The sequence below is a fragment of the Apteryx mantelli genome, chromosome 30 (assembly GCF_036417845.1).
Source record: "Apteryx mantelli isolate bAptMan1 chromosome 30, bAptMan1.hap1, whole genome shotgun sequence".
Taxonomy (NCBI): Eukaryota; Metazoa; Chordata; class Aves; order Apterygiformes; family Apterygidae; genus Apteryx; species Apteryx mantelli.
The window spans coordinates 830,210-849,780 of record NC_090007.1 but is presented as its reverse complement, the minus strand read 5'-3'; the positions used below and the strand labels follow the sequence as shown (position 1 = coordinate 849,780).

The 19,571-nt window shown below is 43.6% G+C and overlaps 1 protein-coding gene across 4 annotated transcripts in view; it reads left to right on the top strand.

Moving 5' to 3' along the window:
• Positions 1-19,571, top strand: part of SBNO2 (strawberry notch homolog 2) — a 70,040-nt gene that overhangs the window by 22,565 nt on the left and 27,904 nt on the right. For 3 of the 4 annotated variants that reach the window (XM_067313049.1, XM_067313048.1, XM_067313050.1), the window contains 2 exons: positions 634-757; positions 18,984-19,148. In XM_067313049.1, coding sequence (XP_067169150.1) covers positions 634-757; positions 18,984-19,148 — 289 coding nt within the window. Of the gene's footprint in view, positions 1-633; positions 758-12,866; positions 12,942-18,983; positions 19,149-19,571 lie in introns of those variants that run through there. The other variant, XM_067313051.1, reaches the window with a different exon arrangement.

The following is a 19,571-nucleotide window of genomic DNA, read 5'->3' as shown; positions in this document are numbered from 1 at the left end:
TCTGCATGTCCCTATCTCTTCTATTTTTATCTCTTTTTAAGATAAGATCACATATATCTGACTGGTGAAATCCCTTGTTAGGGGTGTAAGAAGGTATTGTCTTTCCCTTTCCCGGTGTGCAGGCTTGTCTGTGCCAGTTTGTGGGGCTTCTTGAGTTCCTTGACCTGAGCTAGGGTCCATGTGTGATGTTTCTGTGAAGCTTAATGCTTGTGCTTATGTACAGTGTGATTGTCAGCTTCTATCACACCCGTCAAACACTTAGCACTGGAATATCTCAGAGGTTTAATTTTGCTTGAAACATTTGACTGAAACATTATTTAGTCCTTCAGACCCTTTCTGTCTGAGAAACCTTTCCCAGTTTACACAAATTGTTGAGAATTTAATTCTTAATCTAATGACTGTGTTACAGCTTTCCAGACTCTTACACTAGTGAGTCTGGGAAGTATGATATAATTTGTAGATTTATTATTTTGCCCTGTAGATATCTCTTCTGGATAAACACAGCTTTTTAAAATCAGTCTCTTGTATGTGTCATTCCATAATAGCTGGTTCACTGCTGATGATGGGGTCTTAAGCAACCTGAGAAATTCTCAGGACTGACAGGAAATAACTGCTTTTCCCATTTCCTTACAGGCAATATTTTAATTCCTCTCACGATTTTTATATGAATTCCATCAGCAGACCGCATTTCTTGGAAACAAACTATGCATCTGTGGACCCCACTGACTTCTTACCAAAAAATGGTGATTTTCCTCAGGTAAGTACATAGCTACCGATGTCTTTGGGGAAAATTGGTGCTTTATGGTGATGGTCTTTGTTTTCTTTAGGATTGTGCTACAGAGGGAAAAGGAAGAGACTGTCAATGTTGTCTTACATTTGTCTAGCACATGATAGCAATTGTGTGTAATTGGGATAGACTCTCTGACAACAGTAATTCAGAAACTTTCCATTGCTTTAGTAGGAGCTTATTTGTGATAAATTCATTGCTTCTGTGTTTTAAAATTGTTTAACATAGACAATGAAAGTGCATGGGAGAATCCCATTTACAGGAGGGTATAGGTAAGTGTGAATCTGAAAATGCTTCGGTCAGTTAAATCGTTCGACTCCTAGAACTCTGTTCGCTTGTGTATATTGCATGTGCTTTCACACTAATTAGAAGGGGTGGATTCTTGAATAGTGAATGCTTATGGACTCCATCAGCTCTGTGCCTAACAAATTGAGATTCAAGCCAGTTCATTTTTTTGTGGAGTTGGTGAGACGTGGGAGGAATAGTCACCCTGGTTCATTTGGTGGCTCTATTGACCAACAGAGTCTCATCTCGGGGATCTCACTGGGTTGGAAGGAACTCATTCCATAAAGTTTTTGAAATGTTACACTTGCCTCTGGCAGTGTCTTATAAGGTTGGCCAGTAAAGACTGGGAAGCAGCTTATTGTGCGACAGAGCTGACTTGGAATAAAGGAAGGACTAACTACATCCTTTTCAGGAGTTAACTGAGATACTATCAGTGCCTGGCAGTGTGTTCCTTGCATTAGTTTCCTCTTTCCAGCACCTACAGATAGATGCACAGTGAGCAAAACTGCAGAAAGTTACCCTCCTTTGACCTGTCAAGGCAACAGCCAAACTGAATGAACTCCATAGTCTCAGCCATCTTATGTCAGTAAGTTGCTGTCTCAGTTATCTGGGAAGCATGCAGGTGCCGAGCAGTCTGGCTTCCTGCCATGGCAGGCAGAGGTCCTCTGTGCTTCAAAACCCTGCTGGAAGGAACCAAGGTAAAGCAGTGCAGATTGAGTTAATGGAGGACCCCGTTACTTCCAATACTTGTATCCTGAGCATGACTCCCCAAACAGGAAAGGTGAGAAGGAGCAGAATTCTTGCAGTCCTTTGGGGCAGGTGCATACTTCAAGCCACATTCAGAATAGCTTTTCAAATTAGACAGTCCTGCAAGGAGCTTATGTTAGAAATTCTGGAGTGATTTTTTTTGTATGCTTGTGGTCTTCTAGTGAGGCATGACTTACAGGTAGGCTGGGGGCTCAGCAGTTGCTGGCAAGCTGGACTTTTAAGGTCTCATCTGAACTGCCCAGAATCATGGGCTCTTTTGAAAATGTTCATTTACATTATCTAGAAGTCAAACTTGTTTCATTAAAAGATTTTTTGTTTTGTTTTTTTTTTCCTGGTCACAAAAAAAAGAAGCCAGTTTACTGGCAGAGCCAAGCTTCCTCTGAGTGAGGTAACTAGCTTAGCTGAACGTCACACCTGTCTACTTCAGGTTTATGATTTAGTTTGATCGATAAGCATGGGGACTCTATTCAGGTTTGTATGAAATAGAGCTGAGTTTGTTTTTTCCCTCTCTTCTGTGTTCAGGTGAAGATTGACATTTCTAGATGTTTCACTGTGAATTCTAAGCATGTCCTCCAATATAACCCCAGCTCACTGAAAACAGTGCAAGGGGGACACAAGGATACACTGGGACAGTATGTGTGTATTTTGTGCCAACATTATGCTTTGACACACTGAGAAATACTTCAGTAGACCCCATGAAGCTACTGTGTGCTTTTGAATGCTTTTTGTTTTCAGTAACTGCTGAATGTCAAGACACATGTGTAAACAGAAGCTTGTTGCTTCATAATCTGTCTCCTCTCCCTGCATGATTCATTCGGAGATGCCTCAGCTTCTTACTTTGTAGTGGATGTGATGTCAGGAGCACTGGATTAAATTGCTGATTACAAGCTTGATTACAAAGCAGAGAACATCCTTTTAGGAATGTTGTGTGAAATGCATTTATAGCAGCAGAGCAAATTAATACATTTTTCCTCTTTTTGATTAGCTATAGAGGGAGGTGTGTTAATTCTCTTTAGTCGTGCTTTTATTTTCTCAGCAGGCCTGAAAAGAGGTTTTGAACCACCTCGGGGCTCTGATTTCTGCAGCTTTGGATTTGCATACACTGGGAATTTGAGCCATTTGAGGTGAGCCACGGGTGTGGTAGCCCAAGTTCAACTCCTTGGGCAAAGCTGCTGGAATTGCCTCACTGGTCTAGTGCGCTTCACCCCCGCGGCAGGGCCGACTGCTCCGGGGAGGCTGCTGCGAGGTGGCTTTGCCTGTGTGCTTGCTGACACAGAGGCTCCAGTGATCGGTCACCAGGAGCTGTTGCTGGGACAGAATCCTGTTGTTGACTAGACTCTGACAACTGGATAAAACCAGATAAGTAAATGAATTGTAATAGCATTGATCCTTGCCTCCTGCAGAATTAATTGCAGGAGGAATGAGACAGAAATGTGATCTCATCAACCTGTGGAAGCCATTTAACAGGCTGCAATGGGGAGAGGGAGAAGGGTCCTCTCCATAGGTCTCAGCTTGCAGGTCTGGTGTAGCTTTGTTGATGGGTTTAACGGGAAAGGGGCTTAATTATTTCTTCAACTTATGTATTTTCTAGTATCTAAGTGGTCGATCAGCTTCCTTTCCCTGCTGCATCACGGAAATTGATCTTAGCCAGCTTGGCAAGAGCAGATTTTGGAGACTCTTTATGAGAAGGAGATGCATCTCTAAGTGTTGGCTCTGTAATATAAAAGCAGGAGGGCTCTGAGACAAACCAGACATAAATGACCTTAAATAATGTCCAGAACAAGAAACGATTCTTGTGCCGCACTCATGCTTTCAGAGAAGTGATACAAGGGAGCGAGGCGATCGTAGGCAGTTACACTTTTGCTTTGACCCATTCCAAGGCAACTGTTGTGAGACTTTTCCTATTACACCACGTGTACAAGAGCTCTTCTAGTTCAAGAGTAGAAACAGTAAAGTGCCATCTCTGAATCTAACATTTACAGCCAGCCAGTTCTCTTGCTCATATATTACCTGCCATGTAATAGCAGATAGTGCCAGATATGTTCCCACAATGAATAAAACATTTACATGGGTGCTTTTCTCTTGGTCTTTCTCTGTAAGCCCGTGCACTCAGCATTACTGCTTGGGACTTTCTGGAGATTCCCACAGATAACACAAGACAGTGGTGTCACCCTTCGTGCTCTGAAACTGAGAAACACTGAATAAGACTTTTGTTAGAGCTTTGTTTTCCAATATGAAACTAATCTGATAAAGTTACCACCTCAGAGGGGTGGTGTCTGTCTAGAGCTGTCACAGTGCAGTCTCACACAAGTGCTCGCTAGGTGTCTAGTATGACAGTGTCCATTAATGGGAAATAACACTAGTTTTGTCCTCCGTTGTCTCTCAAAGAAGCATTTCGATCTTTAGTCACCCTGCAGCTCAAACTGCTGGCTCTGCCTGCCGAAGTCCTGAGCCAGTGATGCCTTACTCCACGGATCAGCCTCTCTGAGCGCTCAGTTCCTCACTGAGCTCTCTATGTGGTTTGCTCCTAGTGCGCTGATATATTAGCATGTAATAAATTGTTAATGGTGACTGGAGACTGTCACAAACAGTTGTGAACAGACCTCATCTCTTCCCAGGGAGCCAGTGGGTTTGACTCAGCCCCTGTGTTAGGCTTTTTAAGATTAGGTCTGGAAGTGCTTTGCAGATAGCTTCCCTTGTAAAAGTGTTTGAAAGAGACTTGGATAGCTAATGCTGTTTTAATTTGTGTTTTTTTCCCTTCTTTCCTGGACAGCTGTCAATAGAGCCAATCTTTCTGGTCCTGTGACCATTTCACGTAAGCACTAACATGGAAATCAGTTGATAAAACCTAGGGCTTTCTTAAACTACTAGTCACTGCTCATCCAAAGAAAAGCTGATGATTTTTTTCATAGGAGCCAGAATTAGAGCCTGGATCTGTTAGAGCATCAGGCAATTAACTGGAGGCAGTGGCATCAGTCTGGAGTCATCTGGGAGTGTCCTGGAGCTTTTCCATCTCTTGCTTCAACAATATTTTCCACTTTACTGATTTCTTGCTCTCCCAGATGCCAAACTGTTAAATATTAACACTCTGCCTAGAGACCTGAAACACGCTATTCGGGACATGTGGGAACCAGCTTGGGTAGTTACATCTTTCCAGGTGACTGTATAGGAAAGTACCTGTCTTTACTGCACTGCCCACGTGCGGTGGCAGGAGTGGCAAATCTCGTTAGACTTTGTGCTGTCATGACCATGCCGGGCAGGAGTGAAACGGAAGGGAGAACATGAGGAGCTCACTGCATGCTCTGGTAAGAGATTCTCGATTAAATCTGTGGTCAGTGGGCAGACAAGGTAGGTTGGGTACTTATGTGAGAGCTGTGCTGCCTTCATACAGGAATATAGGCCATTCTCTCCTCTTTGCCTGGATAGCAAAATCCCATTTATGATAGCTGAGCCGCATGGGAGCGCTCGCTATCCCTTTGGGTTCCACAGCTTGACTTGTCTCAACACATTGCCAGTGCCGGTTTGCCAGTCTGCAAACTGTCCTGGGGAGGTAGAGGAAGGCAATGAAAGCATCATCTCCGATTTGGAGTGAGGCTTCGCGGGTCTGAATGTGATCCCTGCGTGTGCTTTGACAGCGAGCTGGCGAGCACCCCCTCCCTGTAATGTACCTTCTGGGCTGCAGTGGGATTCCAGCCTGGCCTCGGACTGCATTAAACATGTAGGCGGTTTGTCTCTTTAAAGAGTTTTCCAGGAATGTGCATGATATTGAAAATGGATTTAAAAGGTCTAAAGAGCAAATGACTAATGATTTTGTTGAGGTATTCGTGCAGTAAACACTTTCTGCTGGTGGTGATGAGCTGAAACTGGTCATGCCTTAGATTTGGGGGCATGACAAGGGCGTTCAGAGAGCAGAAGTCTTTTCCTTCAGTGCTAGCATTTGATTCCCCCCATCTTCTCTCCCTATTTTGTTTGGGAGGACCTTGGTTGGACCTTCAGAGTGTAACACAATCTTTGCTAGCCAGAGGGTACTATGAGTGAGAGTTGCCACACTTTTTAATTATCTTGGGAATTTCTTTTTAATTGAATCATTAACTGCTGCCACTTCAGTCTGGTGAAAAGTGATTTCTGTGCTTATCACAGCAGCCTTGTTGAATGCCTTCTGCATATTGGAAAAGATGCTTCATTTGCATGCTCAGAGCAGCCTAATGAGAAATTGAAATGTTTCCTCCACAACATTTTTGTTTTTTGGCCTGCTGCAGGGTGATTCATCCATGCTAGTCTGTTGGCATTCTTAATATAAACAAGTGGTTTAAATAAAGGTTTAGAAAATAGTTATATAAGGCTGTATTGGGATCTGATAGCATTTTTGGATCTTGGAAACTGTTGCCCTTAGTCAGTCTGGCCCATACCACGTAGTGTGATCTCCTTATGGAAAGAGTCTGCTGACTGCAAATATGTCCTTAGAAATCAAAATCCTGAAGAGAAGCAGGATCTCAGTTTCTGTAGCTTTCCTCCCTTTCTGCTGTTTTTCTCCTCTGGCCTCAAAACCTGAAGTCTTGAGATGCTGGTAAGCCTAACTGACCCGCCATGTGCTGGAATTCAGTGTTAGCATGCAGTAGTTCTTCTGCACGGCCTTGTTGTGATAAAAATGTTTGCCTTGTGTTGCTGTTCATAAGAACTGTTAATTACCACAACAAAACACTAAATTTGGGAGGTTTCATCATACACATTGGGATCTAATGTTCCCCTGGCAAGTGCATGTTTTGAGCTGTAGTCTGCCCCTTGAGCCTTATCATAAAAGCAGAGCAACCTGTTCTAGAAAAGTATAATGTCACTTGAATATTTCCTGCTCTTGGCCACCACAGGTTTTTCTTTAGACTTCACTGTTCTATCCTGTTTAGAATTGTGTAAAACACATGACTCTGCCCATTTCCTCTGAGCCTTTTGTTATCTAAAATGATCTCACCCTTGGACTGTTTCTGATAGTCAACCCCTTTGCTCAGGTTCATTTGCCTTGTTCCTTGTATCTGTCGAAGCCAGGACTTCTCTCTGAGCACACAGAGGCCTCCTCTTATTGTTTCATTTGGCATAAATTACACTGAAAAATAAAGCTCCTGATTATTATTTTTTTTGCAGCAGCAGGACTGAGCAGCTCCTGTTGGCTTGTGTGGAAAGTATGGATGTTCAGCTGCAAGTGAGCTCTATAGAAACTTGTTCCTTTTCTCCCTCAGTGAAACACCCCTACTTATAACTGCTTTGGCAGGAAACTTAGTACCCGTTCTAAAATCTGAGTTGTGCTTGGACTGGAGGAAGGAGGTCGGTCAAGGTTGGTTTAGGTGAAGACAGGGAGGAATTGGCTACCGTTGGGTAGAGTCATTGCAATAACGCTGTGAAGATGCAGTTACAGCCTTGTTTGATCCCCTGTTCATAGGGTTTGTGGTGTGTAGGGGATGTGTTAATCATAAACAGACCCCCCCCTTTTTTTTTGCTACCACCCTCTTGGAATGTCTTATTAATCTTTCTTGATAAAAAGGGAAAAAAATTCTCAACCTACTCTTAAAAAGATGATTTTTTAAAGTGCTTTGGTGCACACAGCTGTAGTGATTTAAGAGAAATCAATGTAACAGTTATTAAATTTATGAAAGACTTGGTTCTGAGTGAAATAAAGAGCTTCCTGGAATAAGAAACCACCTGGAATTTCCTATCGCTGTCCTGGAGTTATGTCTAGAGGGAATACAGATATTAAAATCAATTTGAAGACAATTAACTGGCTCTGGTGCCTTTGAAGTGTTTTGTGAATAAGTTGCTTTACATGCTCATGACTTTGTTTTTGCACTTCAGGGTTGGATTTTTGGCTTGACTTAATTGTGCTTTAAAAACACTTTCAGTGAGACACCTCACACTTCAGGCTTTGGTTTAGCAAAATCAAGGTGGCGATTAGAACAGCTCATCTGACCTAGTTAAGTAAATACGGTTAAGCTGCGTTTGTAATTATGGTGTGCATTCCCCCACAGGATAGCTATAAGCGAGGCTTTTGTGCGTCTGCAGCTGCCCTGCCGTCCTGTCCTGGGCTCCTGCGTTGTAGTAGCTCACCATGTGCAGAGCGCCCGGGTGATAACACGCCAGATAATGCACTTCGGGATGCTTCACCAGATAACAAGGCCACGCACCGGTCTGGTTTCCAAACTCAGAACCGAGTAAGTGTTGCAGTCAGTGTACGAAGAGATGATGGCATCAGGCTGGGCTGTCGGCAAGGCTAAAAGGTTTGGTTGCTTTGATCAGGACTGCGTGCAGTGCGAAGATAAGCTGCTCTTTGGAGCTAGCCACATCAGTAGCTGCTTAGTCCTTCTCAGTGCCTGAGCGTGGTATTCACAACTAAGGGCCAGTCCAGGCAGGTGCACACACAGGGGCTGCAGTCCTTTTCTGAACTGCAAGGCTTAGGCACCAGCATAAAATTCATCTGACCAAGTGTTTGGTTTGTTCTGACCATCTTATTTAGTCACCGAGGTGGTTACTGAGAAGGGAGGGGCACGTCTGGCATGCGGTTGATCTTATTCTGAGGCAGCATCCTTTTGGTTGGATGGACTGTACTTTAGGAATACGTCTTCCTCTTCCATGCATAAAAGGAACTGTTGGGACTAACTCAGATGGGGATATCTGTGGCTGAGTGAGATGAATTCTGCTTTCAAGGCTGAATTTGTTGTTGGTTGCACTGGGCTGCTGATTGCAAGGGAGGCAGGAGCTGGCCCACATGCCTGTGGGCTGGGAAAAGGGGTACGAGGGCCTGGAGAAAGACCTACCCCAGACAGCTCCTCTATTCCAGGCTTGTTAGTTTTCATCTATATTGTTAGCCTCAAATGTAAGTTATGTCCAGCTCCTAGGCGGCAGGGAAGGCAATAGAAGACTGCCTTCTGAAATTCTTGGTAAACAGTTTTCTACCTCCTCCCCTTTATAAAGCTAACAAAAGCGGGAAAAGCACTAGTCTGAAACATGGAGTGCTCTTAAAAAATGCCAGTAATATAACTTAATAGCGGAGCACTGGGAAATGTTTTAAAATAGATGTTTTAATTCAAAGCAGAATTGGTCTGAGTCAGTCGGATCAAGTGAGTCTCCCTGTCTCCATTTCTGCTGCTGGTGACTGTATCTCCTAATTTGTAACGCGTAAAGGTTTCTGTTCTTAGGGGTGCCTTGGAAACACTCTTTCGCATGCCCTTCACTTCTGCAAATTAAACCCTGACGCCAGTCGTCCTACCACACAGTCACAGTTGCCTCTGACAAGAACAGTTTCTTTCGTCATTTTGCTTCTCCTGGTCGCATATGTTTATTATTCCCCAAATTAAAGCATCTCACTGCCTACTGCCATGCACTGATTTCTTCCAGTTTTTCAATCACCTGCAAGAGTTTACACCTGCCCCTCTCCCCATTCCCTGACAAGTAGCAATTACCTCCCAAATTTCCGGTCCTTAAAGGAGCTAGGTCCTAACAGGGTTTGCTGATCCTAATCCCCCACACACTCCCATACACACACTGTATTTCAACTCAGATTATAAAATACCTACCAGCTGCTTTGTTATCCTTGCTTTAGTGTCAGCTTTAAAAATAAACCATTTGTGGTCTCAACTTGTCAAAGCCTCTCTGTGCGCTTACTCACCACACACCTTGCTTCCTCTCGCTTGCTTTTGAAACTAGAGCAGAGGGTGTCCTGTGCGTGGCAGTAATGGCTCTTTGGTTCTCAAAACAGCCAAAATGCAAAGCAAAGCCTTGCACCCAGCTGAGTAAAGCCAGTCATGTTGTGGAAACAGGAAAAGCAAGAGCCTGGTCTGTACGATACGTACACTCCCATCTTTCGTCCCTCTGAAAAAAACACTTATTAGGACAAACTGCAGTGTTTAAATATTCAGTACTCTTCCACCCATTAGTCACTCTTGCACTTATTTTTCCAAGGCACTAAGGACCTGCTGTGATCGAATTAAATATCCTTTTCACTGCTCAAATGTCCACCCAGCCTGTGAACTTGCGTGTTTACAGTTTGTAGAGACATTCAGGGGCCTGATGTTTTATTCACTAGAATTCACTGAAGCGTGCTTGGACACTTCTGAAAGTCTCATCTTTAGGCAGCTAAATATTTCAGGAAATTTAGTTCCAGGCTCTTTGCTTGAGGGGACAAGCTACTAGGTCTGCTCTACAAGTGTGTTATTCTGTATTGATTTGTATGTATACTTTCCTAAAAGTTCAGCACATGCTTTCAAGAATCCAACAGCAAGTTCAGCAACCTGTCCTGTAGGTCAGTCATTAAAAGGTTGCCGCTGGAGTTGGCAGGGACCTCTGGAGATCAGCTGGTCCAACCCCCCTGCTCAAGCAGGGTCACTGAGAGCACGTTGCCCAGGCCATGGTAATGCCACGAAGGTTACATAACAGTTAATGCAGTTAACTGGATTTTACACTTCATTTTTTTTCTGGAAAATGGTAAGTCAAGTTAGTACTGTGAACACTAGAATAGTTCTGCTTTCCTATCCCTGTTTGTTAGCGTGCACCTTCATGGATTAACTATGGAGAACGGAAATGCTGTGGCATACCTTGTCCCCTAGGACAGGTTCTTAAAATAGCAGGTGGTAGTTTTTCAGTCGGTTATCTTATGTGATTATATTACTGTGGTATTATGAAATCAATTTAGCAGTCCTGGTATCTGTAAAAGTGTGATATATCTTGCTTCCTCTTGGTGCTCCAGTTTTGTTGCCTATATTTTGCCATGGTTGTTCACTGAGAGAAAGGGAAGAGGAAATAAGCCACCTGCTTTATTAAGGCTGTATAAATAGCAAGACCTTGGTAGTCTTAGGCAAGAGTTGGTGGTTTGATCAAGTTTGGTCAGACAGCAAGTCAGTCACCAGCAAGTCGATAATTAAGATGTTTAAAAAAAAAAAAGTATCTGGCATCTTTACTTCGAACATATTAAAGCACCTATCCCAAGCTCCAGGGCAGTACCAGATAATTAAATACAATCAATTCAGATAAAAGCAGCAGTGAAAACCCACTGCCTTTCTCCACCCCAAACCAGCTGCCCACAGAAACCAAATTCTTCAGTTTGACCACAGTTCCTGCAGAATGCATCTCCTTTAGCAGCATGCATGAAATGCCTCTATCCACAGCTTTTATTCTTTAGTTAGAAAAGTGAAATATGCTCTAGTAACAGGAATAACCATAGAGCCTTCCAAAAGAATTGTCCCAACTTGTTGCAGGGGTGAGGGCTGCTCAGGCTGCTGTTTCCCAGCCTTCTCCTCTGCTGCTTCTCTGACTGTGGCATGGGGATCTCTGGCTCTAGTCTCAAAGCGCCTGGGGAAAAGCATTTTTCTTTCCCATTTACTTATTGAATAAAAGTCTTCTAGACTAGGTGTTTTGCATGGTGGACTTTGGATCCTCATCGTTATGAACTATCAATATATCCATCCCCATGGAAGCCCTGTGCCGCCGATGGACTATGCCGTATGCCCAGGCACCGGACCCGGCTTTCCTTAGCAACAGTGAACCCTCATCTCAGATTTGCGTCCTGCATGTGCATGTTTCCAGGCCTGGCACCAAGCATGTTTTTCTTGCAGGGGACGGTCCTGCAAGGGCAATGATTTGTGACTTTAAATACTGTCTCCCCCATCATCCAAAGGCAGGATGTTGTAAAGCAAACAAAGCAAAACACCTCTAGTTGGTTTCCCCTAATTCTCAGTGTCATTAGAAAGCTCCTCACTTTCTACTCGGAAGCTTCTCTCATCTCCTTTAGGCCTTGTAAAGACTTCACTGTCTTCTGTAGCTCCTTGCTCCTAAATTCTTTGTTTTTCGAGAAGTCCTTACCTCTCGGGGTTTCCCAGCAGTTCTGGGCATGTGGTCCCAGGAGCACTTGCAACAGCCACGACGGCAGACACCAAGCTCTGGCTCTAATGCAGAGCAGTGACGAGCTGTGTTGCAGTTCGGAGAAGTGCCGTGTCCGCGTGGAAGGACGCGGAGCAGGAGATGAGGGGCGATCCTCACCAGAACGCCTCTTCCTGGCCCCAGTGCGGGCGCTGCTGGGCGCGCGCAGTCGTGGGTAAATGGTCGGGGTAAGCGCCCCTCTCCCTGTCCTCCTCTGATGGCACCACTGCCCGAGATGGTTAACGGAGAGCCTAACGAGTCCCTTTCAGGTGACCCCTCTTCGTGCCTTTTTCTCTTCTCCACACCGCCCCCCCCATCAGAAATTTTCCCTATTTCTGTTACCAAAACTGTTAAATAAAGTTAAAAATAAAGCCTTTGGAAAAAGAAAGCAGTGCTATTGGACACAGAAAAGTAGGAATCATCTAGAATAAAAAATTAAGAAATTGGCTACTCCTTTTTATTTTCTAATTACAATGTTTGAGGTAGGGTGGATATTGAAGACAAAAAAAAGCACGTGGCTCTTAAAAAAGAAAAAGAGGGAGAAAAGTTTTAAATACCTCTCAATCTCTTTCAGTTTGATTAGTTCCTCTGAGCCCCCATAATCACCAATATAGGAGGGGGAAAAAAAAAAGCCTAACCCCCAAAGGAGAAGTTGCTGCGGAGAAAATGATAGCACACGAGCAAAGTCCTGGGGCAGGGAATAGCCGGGTTCTTGCATAGGCTGCTTCTGGCTGGAGTCGAACTGCGCTGCCGAGGAGCACAGCTTTGTTTACAGTGTATCTGTGGTTGAATTACACCACATACAGTAATTCTCATCGCATTGCCAGTAATTTCACTGACTTACCAAGCAGGCATCATTTCCTGAAAATCAGCCCTTGTACTTAGAGGAAGTAAGAGCACTCTCCTTCATGACTAAACAGTATATGCAAATTTCTACAGGCTCAGGACGGACGCGTTGTATGGCTGTCCTTCCCTCCTCCATTTTCACTCCTTTCTTCTGCATGTTAATTTTTAAAAACCCTTGATGAGCATTCTTTCTGTCTGCTGCTGCTGTCGCTGTCATGAATGAAGACCTTTCTCCATTATATATTGAAAAAGTTCACTTAACGGCTTCATCCAAGTCCTGCTCTTCACACAGCAAACTGAATGCTATTTTAAAATGTCCCAGATGCAGTTCTGGCTAAAGTTCCCATCTCTCTACAAGGTAATACTTTTCCTTTTTTATTTTCTTATTTCTTAGAATTCCTAGTTTGTGTTCTTTCAGCAAGGGTAGGCAGCTTCAGCTGCTCTCGTGGGCTTCTATGTCCTTTAACTTTTGCCACGGCAGAAGAATTTTCGGGGCAGCAGCTCTTGATGCAAGACAGTGAGAAGAGATTTTCTGTTCTGAAGATGTGATTTTACTGTGCTGAAACTTCTGATACTTGAGACTATTCCTGTCAGTTAGAACTTAGTGACTAGCTGAGGAACGCTGAGCAAAAGGAGCTTTGTGGAGAATTGATCTGTCTTTAGTTGTAATGGCTTTCAGGAGTTTTATTTTTAAACCAGATGTGTACAGAAAAGCAAAGGAAATGCTTGCCAGCCATAGTACTGACCCCTCCAACTTTATTGACTGCAAGTTTATTGCCCCATATATAGAAAGACTTTGATTGTGGGGGCTAGAAAATTTCCTTTTAACAATTGACAGCTTACATTGCAGTTGTTAATTTTCTCTTCCTTGATTCTATCTTATCCAAAGCATAGTTTGCTTAATCTGTGATTGCTGAGAAACAAAATCTTTCCTGTCTGACTTTATAGATTTGTTTGCATATGTATATTTATCTGTGCGTATCTTTGAAATAATTCTTTTCGTTTGTATGTTCTTTTTAAACCCCAGTCAAGTGTGTGCTGTGTAGTAGAGTAACCAGTAACTGCTGTGCAGAAGGAGTATTTGTTTCCTCTGTGCCTGGATTGTTCTGGATTGTGAGCAAATAAACCATTTATATTGATGGCTTCATGGCCAAAAATATTTTTAGGGTGTATACTCCTTCTGTATTTAGACTTCACCTGTTCTTTCATTATTTTTAACAAAGAATTTGTTTTGATTAAAGAAGCTGAGCTGTTTCTGGTGGTTGGAAGAAAGAGGTATGAGTTTGGGTTTTGTTGCTCTTGATTTTTTTCTGATCTTTTCCAAGGAGTTAATTCTTGGTTTTGGTAACTTTTCTGTTTTGGGATAGTGTTGGAAACGGTGTGTGCCGTAATAGCATCTATTAGTGATTATTTTGCCTTCACAGTTTAGAAGTCCAGCAAATGATTACTATCAGTGATTTATCAAGTCACGCACTAGAGCACCTTCTGATGTAAAGATCAGAAAATAACTCCCATTCTAGTATATTGATCGTATTTGAACTTTAATGTAAAAAAAGAACATGCTTGTGAGACCCACAGCCAGCAGCTATGTAGTCTCTGCATTAGTTGGCTGTTGGCCCCTTGTAAAATTCTCTATTACGTGGTCAGTCTGCTATAAAAGAATTGCCCTTTAGCCATTTTCTAATGTACTTCTATAAACTTCCATCTCTCATTCTGACACGAGCAGTTAGTTCTGAACTGTGTTTTCACAAGTGCAGACTTAGAAGTCTCTGTTTGTTTGTGTCCTTCTTCCTGCGAGTGTAACAAGACAAACTGGGAAAAATCTGTGCCGTGAAACCCAGTGCTCAGGACTGAGATCTTCAACGTGGCGTCTCAGTCAGATGTTCTCTGCTCTGGGGCTGATGAGTGTTTAACAACGCAGGCTGAAGTGACGGGGGGCAAGGCAGGCCCGCCGGCCTCCTGCCATAACGCTCGTACCAGGGGTGAGCTAGAATTTGCAGCCTAGATTTTGGTTGGAGGCTATGCTAAATGGGGAAGGGGGGGATGGTAATTTCAGAAATAAGACATACATATCCAGAATAGCATTTGAAATAGAGGACCTGCCTTACAGGATAACTTTCTTCTGTTATAGAAATTCTTTCAACTTCAGTTTCTCCACTGAAACATAAAATAAGTACTATTACTGTAAAATTCCCTTATTTCCAATGAGGAATTTTTTGAATTTCTATTCATCGGTCTTAAATAGGGACAAAATAACTCACTTCAAATCCTGAAGAATGAAATGGAATGAATCTCTGGAGTGACTTTGCTGTACAGCTGCTCAAGCAGGTCCAATCATTTCGAAAGCAGAAGCAGCCGTTTCCAAATCCAGGAACTTGCTTCGTAGATACCTCCAGGCAGCTCCTCTTTCCAGTGTTTGCTGCACCTATAAACTCCTCACACTTCATTGTTCCCATCTGTTCTTACCTTAATGTCATCATTTAGTTTTCAGCTTCTCTCATGTGTGCATTGAGGGATTGACACCTTTTGACTAAATGTCTTTTCTAGTTAGCATCAGTAAAACGTGGTGTTATCATCGGATGAAACAGCCTTTTTGTGGGGAATATTCACTGGGTGTGACAGCTGGCACTGGCCCATTGAGAAAGGGAGTCGTGTTCCTGTTTGCTCTGTTGTTTCATGAGCTGCTAGTTTAGGTGCTGAGCCTTCCTTTCCCTTGAGGTCCAGAGACTAACATAGCTGCTCCCCTTTGCACCATATAAAAAAAACGTGGAGTAATTAATCAAAGCATGGTTTATAATGACACAGATTATAGTTATCAGTATGGCCTTGTGTTAAGCAATTATACTGCATTTTGTATATGAATAAGTCTAAAGAAGAAGCAGCAAAGAAGTTGTACTGTAAGCTCTTCAGGGCAGGGATCTAGCATGTTACTAGTTTCAGTGCTCTTTAAATAATGTAATTAAGTAAGACAAATGGGATGCTTTGAAAGTCTATGACTAATGCCTTGTAATACTGCAAGAGGATGAACTAGCTGAAGTCATTTCCAGGACTAATATTTATCCTTCCTCTGACTTTGAGGCTGATTTCCTCTTCCTATTTCAGTCTGGTGCACCGAGCAGAGGGAGTGGATGTCAGAGGCAGCAGAGCTGGAGTCTTCATTAGCGGGGTGAAGGGGCTCACGTCAGGAAGGCAGAGGGAGCTTGCTGGGTAGCTCTTAGGCTATAGCACAGCGCTTTCAGCACATCCCGCTGCTGTTGCGACCTGGCACTTTGCTCTCTTCAGGATGCTAATGGACAGTGGCCGCTCTAGTCTCCTCTCTGGTCTTCTTGCTGCCGTGCCTCTGTGTTTAGCTGGGTTTGCCTTGCTATTCCAGCCTTTTCGTTTAGCTCTTTCTTGTCTGTGGCCCTTCTGGAAGAGAGAAAAAATATGCTTCTTATCTCAGCATGCAGATTTTAATAAGTACCTTTCATCTCTTAAATTTAAAATCAAGGATTATAGCGTTGATTTGTCTCCCATTGCCTATCATGAATGTGAACTCATTTTTACACTTCCATGTGTGAGCTGAGTTCTGATGGCTTATCGGGAGCAAATAACTGCTTTTCTTCCTGCCACCTGACCATCTTGTGATTTATGTGAAATGACCAAGCCTGAGGTGTGCCCAAGCTTTGAGCCCAAGAGTGGTCAGAAGAGTTGCTACAAAACTGATTTTAGACTATTACATACTGGCATAATAGGAAAGAGTAGTAGCAAGAGAATTGTTAAATTGTTTTCCTAAGGCACAGAAAGCCCGGATGCCAGCGCTCTCCACTTCACCCGTATCCTGGTTGGGTCTGAAGAGGTGTGGCTGGCACAGGCGAGTAGGTTGTGGTGACAGTCCAGAGGCCATTAGACTCCTGTACTGCTTGTTCTTGGGAACATGAGTCACGAGGAGAAAGCAGAAGAGTGGTGAGAGGGGAGATGATGGCTTGGTTCGGCAGCACAATGAGTCGAGGTATTCAGCAAGCATCTCTGTAGAGGACTGGAAGATTCAGAGAGGCCACAGACCTTGGGAGATGGGAGTTAATGGAAAAAAATCTCAATAGCATGAACAATTTTAGCTTGCATCCAACATGTGTACGGTACTCTAGATCAGCAGCTGGGGAGACACAGCTCAGGTTCATGAGTCTGGCTTCTTGCCCTTGAGGGGAAGATGGTATAGGGAGGGCCATGGGCTTGCAGCTGTATCTGGCCTGGCTCAGCCGATTCCCCTTCTCATCTGAGCAGAGCTGACTGCCTCAGCAGTCCTGTGTGAGCCCTTGCAGACAGACAGATTCCTGCAGGACATACGAGGCACTTATCTGGCTAAGAATCGCAGTATTTACCCAAATGCTTTCTCTCTAGCTTCTAGAGTGTGAAACAGAGCCCTATTTCCATAGACCACTTATTTCTAAGATGATAAATCTAGGTGCTTACTTCAGTCTCTGGAAAGCCCTGATTTCTGGGTAACCTTAAAATAGCCACAGAAATATCAAAGAGTGAGAGCTGTATAGGAAACTCCGCACTTCTGTTCTTGGGCTGAAGGCTGACAGCAGAATCGCACATGAACACAAGTACTCGGTGTGAGCGGGAGGTTGCCTCCTGTAGCAGTACCACTCTGGTAGCACAGTATAACAAACAGCCCCTTCTCCTGGAGTCTTTGGGTTCCCCCAGTCAACATTTCAAGAATATGAAGTTTACACATCATTCCTGGCCATCTCTCTTGCTGCTTGCCTTGACCTTAGTGTGTCTGCGCTCTGGCACAGCTGCCAGCTTCTGCACCTGTGACTTTAGAGTAGCTACCGTCTTCTCAGGCACCAAAGAAGATATCATCTGGGAAGAGGGTGAAAGGAACATGTCCTGATGGTTTTAAACACTGCAAGAATCTAACTTTTAATAGCAGTCAGGAGATGGTCTGACCCAACTCTTGGCCAGAAGCCCTTGGGAATAACACAGGCAGGCTCAGTTGTTCATGATTTTATGTCAGGCAGGACTAAATGACTTTTAAAATCTTTGGCTGCCTTCCTGTTCTGTAGTGGAAAATTGGCCTTTAACTGGAAATGAGCAGTGATTTCTCCTTGTATCAGACACTGCGGCTCTGCTGGCAGCCATGTTGTGGTATTATCACACTCATTTGGTTATCTGTCCTCACGGAGAGCTTGAGTTGGCCATGTGTTGACAAACTTAACCCTTATGGAAAAAAACACAAAACTGGTTTGTGTTGGCAGAATCCTATGTGGCAAGATGAAAGACCTGTTGGTCTGGCTGCATATCCCTCTGGGACAGAGGCAGGTCTCCATCAAAGGCTGTGCGCTGCAGCTTAGCGTTTTGAAATACATTGCTCTTCAATAAGCAGAAGACAAACTCTTTTTTTTTCTGCCTGTTTCAAAGTGAAATTTCATGAAAGTGATTTCATGTAGAAGGAGAAGAACTGAAATGACGTATGGAGTCAGGGATGGTGCAGTGATTGTTCTGTGCCAGACTGTCAGGAGGTGGTTTAAGAAGTGCCTTTGGCTATCAGTTCTTGCTACCTGAAATATGAAAAATCAAACAAGGAATTGATGGTAGGGAGGGAATTGAAGGCTTTTTGTGAGCAAAAATCTGCATGACTCAAGCCAGTGTCATCACCGGACTGGCACAAAACAGAACAATTGTAAACCCTGCACAGGCACCAGAAAATGAGTAAGGGCAGAGAGACTGATCCTTGTCACTGAAACGCATTCCCTTCCTGTCCAGATCTAGGCATGCCGCTGGAAAAAGGATGGGTAGATTTGCCAAGATTTATCTAGACCCAAGCCCAGATGACACTAGCACTCCTCCTCCCACCCCTCCTCCTTGCACTATGTTTGTGCAGCATTTTGGCATGAGGAGACTTAAATTTTGTCTGAAGCCTCTAGGAATTGCAGTGTTATAAATTGCAATTAAACAGCTGTGTTAGTGATCAGATGTAGCTAGTACTCTAGGCTTTTGTAGGTGAATAGAGAACCTGAGTCTCTGGGGTGATAGACTGAAGATTTTTCACCACTCAGCAGTCTTAATCATATAGGAAGTTGAAATGACTGATATTTTGTTGAATGTTCCTCTCTCTTCCACTCACCTATACGTGGAAATACATACTGTCCGAGTTAGTCTTGAACATGCACCAGCACTTCTGTCCGCTCAGTGTTTCCTGCTAAGTCAAGAAACTGAGACTTCAAAACAGCTGCTGCTTAGGGCAAGTCTTCATTTATGAGTTAATTTCTAAGTGTTGTGGAGCATGAAGTAACAAAGCTTTGCAGTTAACAGCAAGAAATAAAAACTTTCTGGATGAGTAGGTGTGAGAAAGGAGCTCTCTGGTCTTCTCTTTTACTGTCTCTTCTAACTGTGGACCTTTCTTCCATTTCAGGATTCTTCATACCTCGATGAGCTCTCCAACAACAACTCACTCTTCTCATCCCCAGCGGATTCCCTCTCTGACATCGCAGATCCTAAGGACTTCTTGCCTGCCGATAGTCTGAACCATGTGCCAACACTATGGGATGTAAACACACCGCAGCAGAACCAAATAGAGGTAGAGGCTGCTTCCTCTTCCATCCTCCCCATCAGACATGAAATACTGCAGGCTTCATTCCGTGGTATTTTCATCAAGGAATTAAGAAACCAACCCAACTCCTCACAGGGGTGAGGTTGCAGTATGGTGATGTTATTTCCCTATTACCGAGTTTGCTTGAGGAGGGGAAGGGTGAAGTGTTTACACATATTTTAGTCTCCAGGAATCAGGAGAGTAACAGGACATCCTCTAAGGGATATTTGCACTCTTTCAGAGAGTTATGCAAACATTAGTTCATTCTCCTGACAGCAGTGGCAGGTAGGTGCATCACAAGCAGGATGTGTCCCTAGAACATTCAGCAGGTCCAGAGTGGGCCGCTACAGGGAATTCAGTCGTCCTACAGAGATGGACTCCAGGAAAAACACAGTGACTTAGATCATTAAT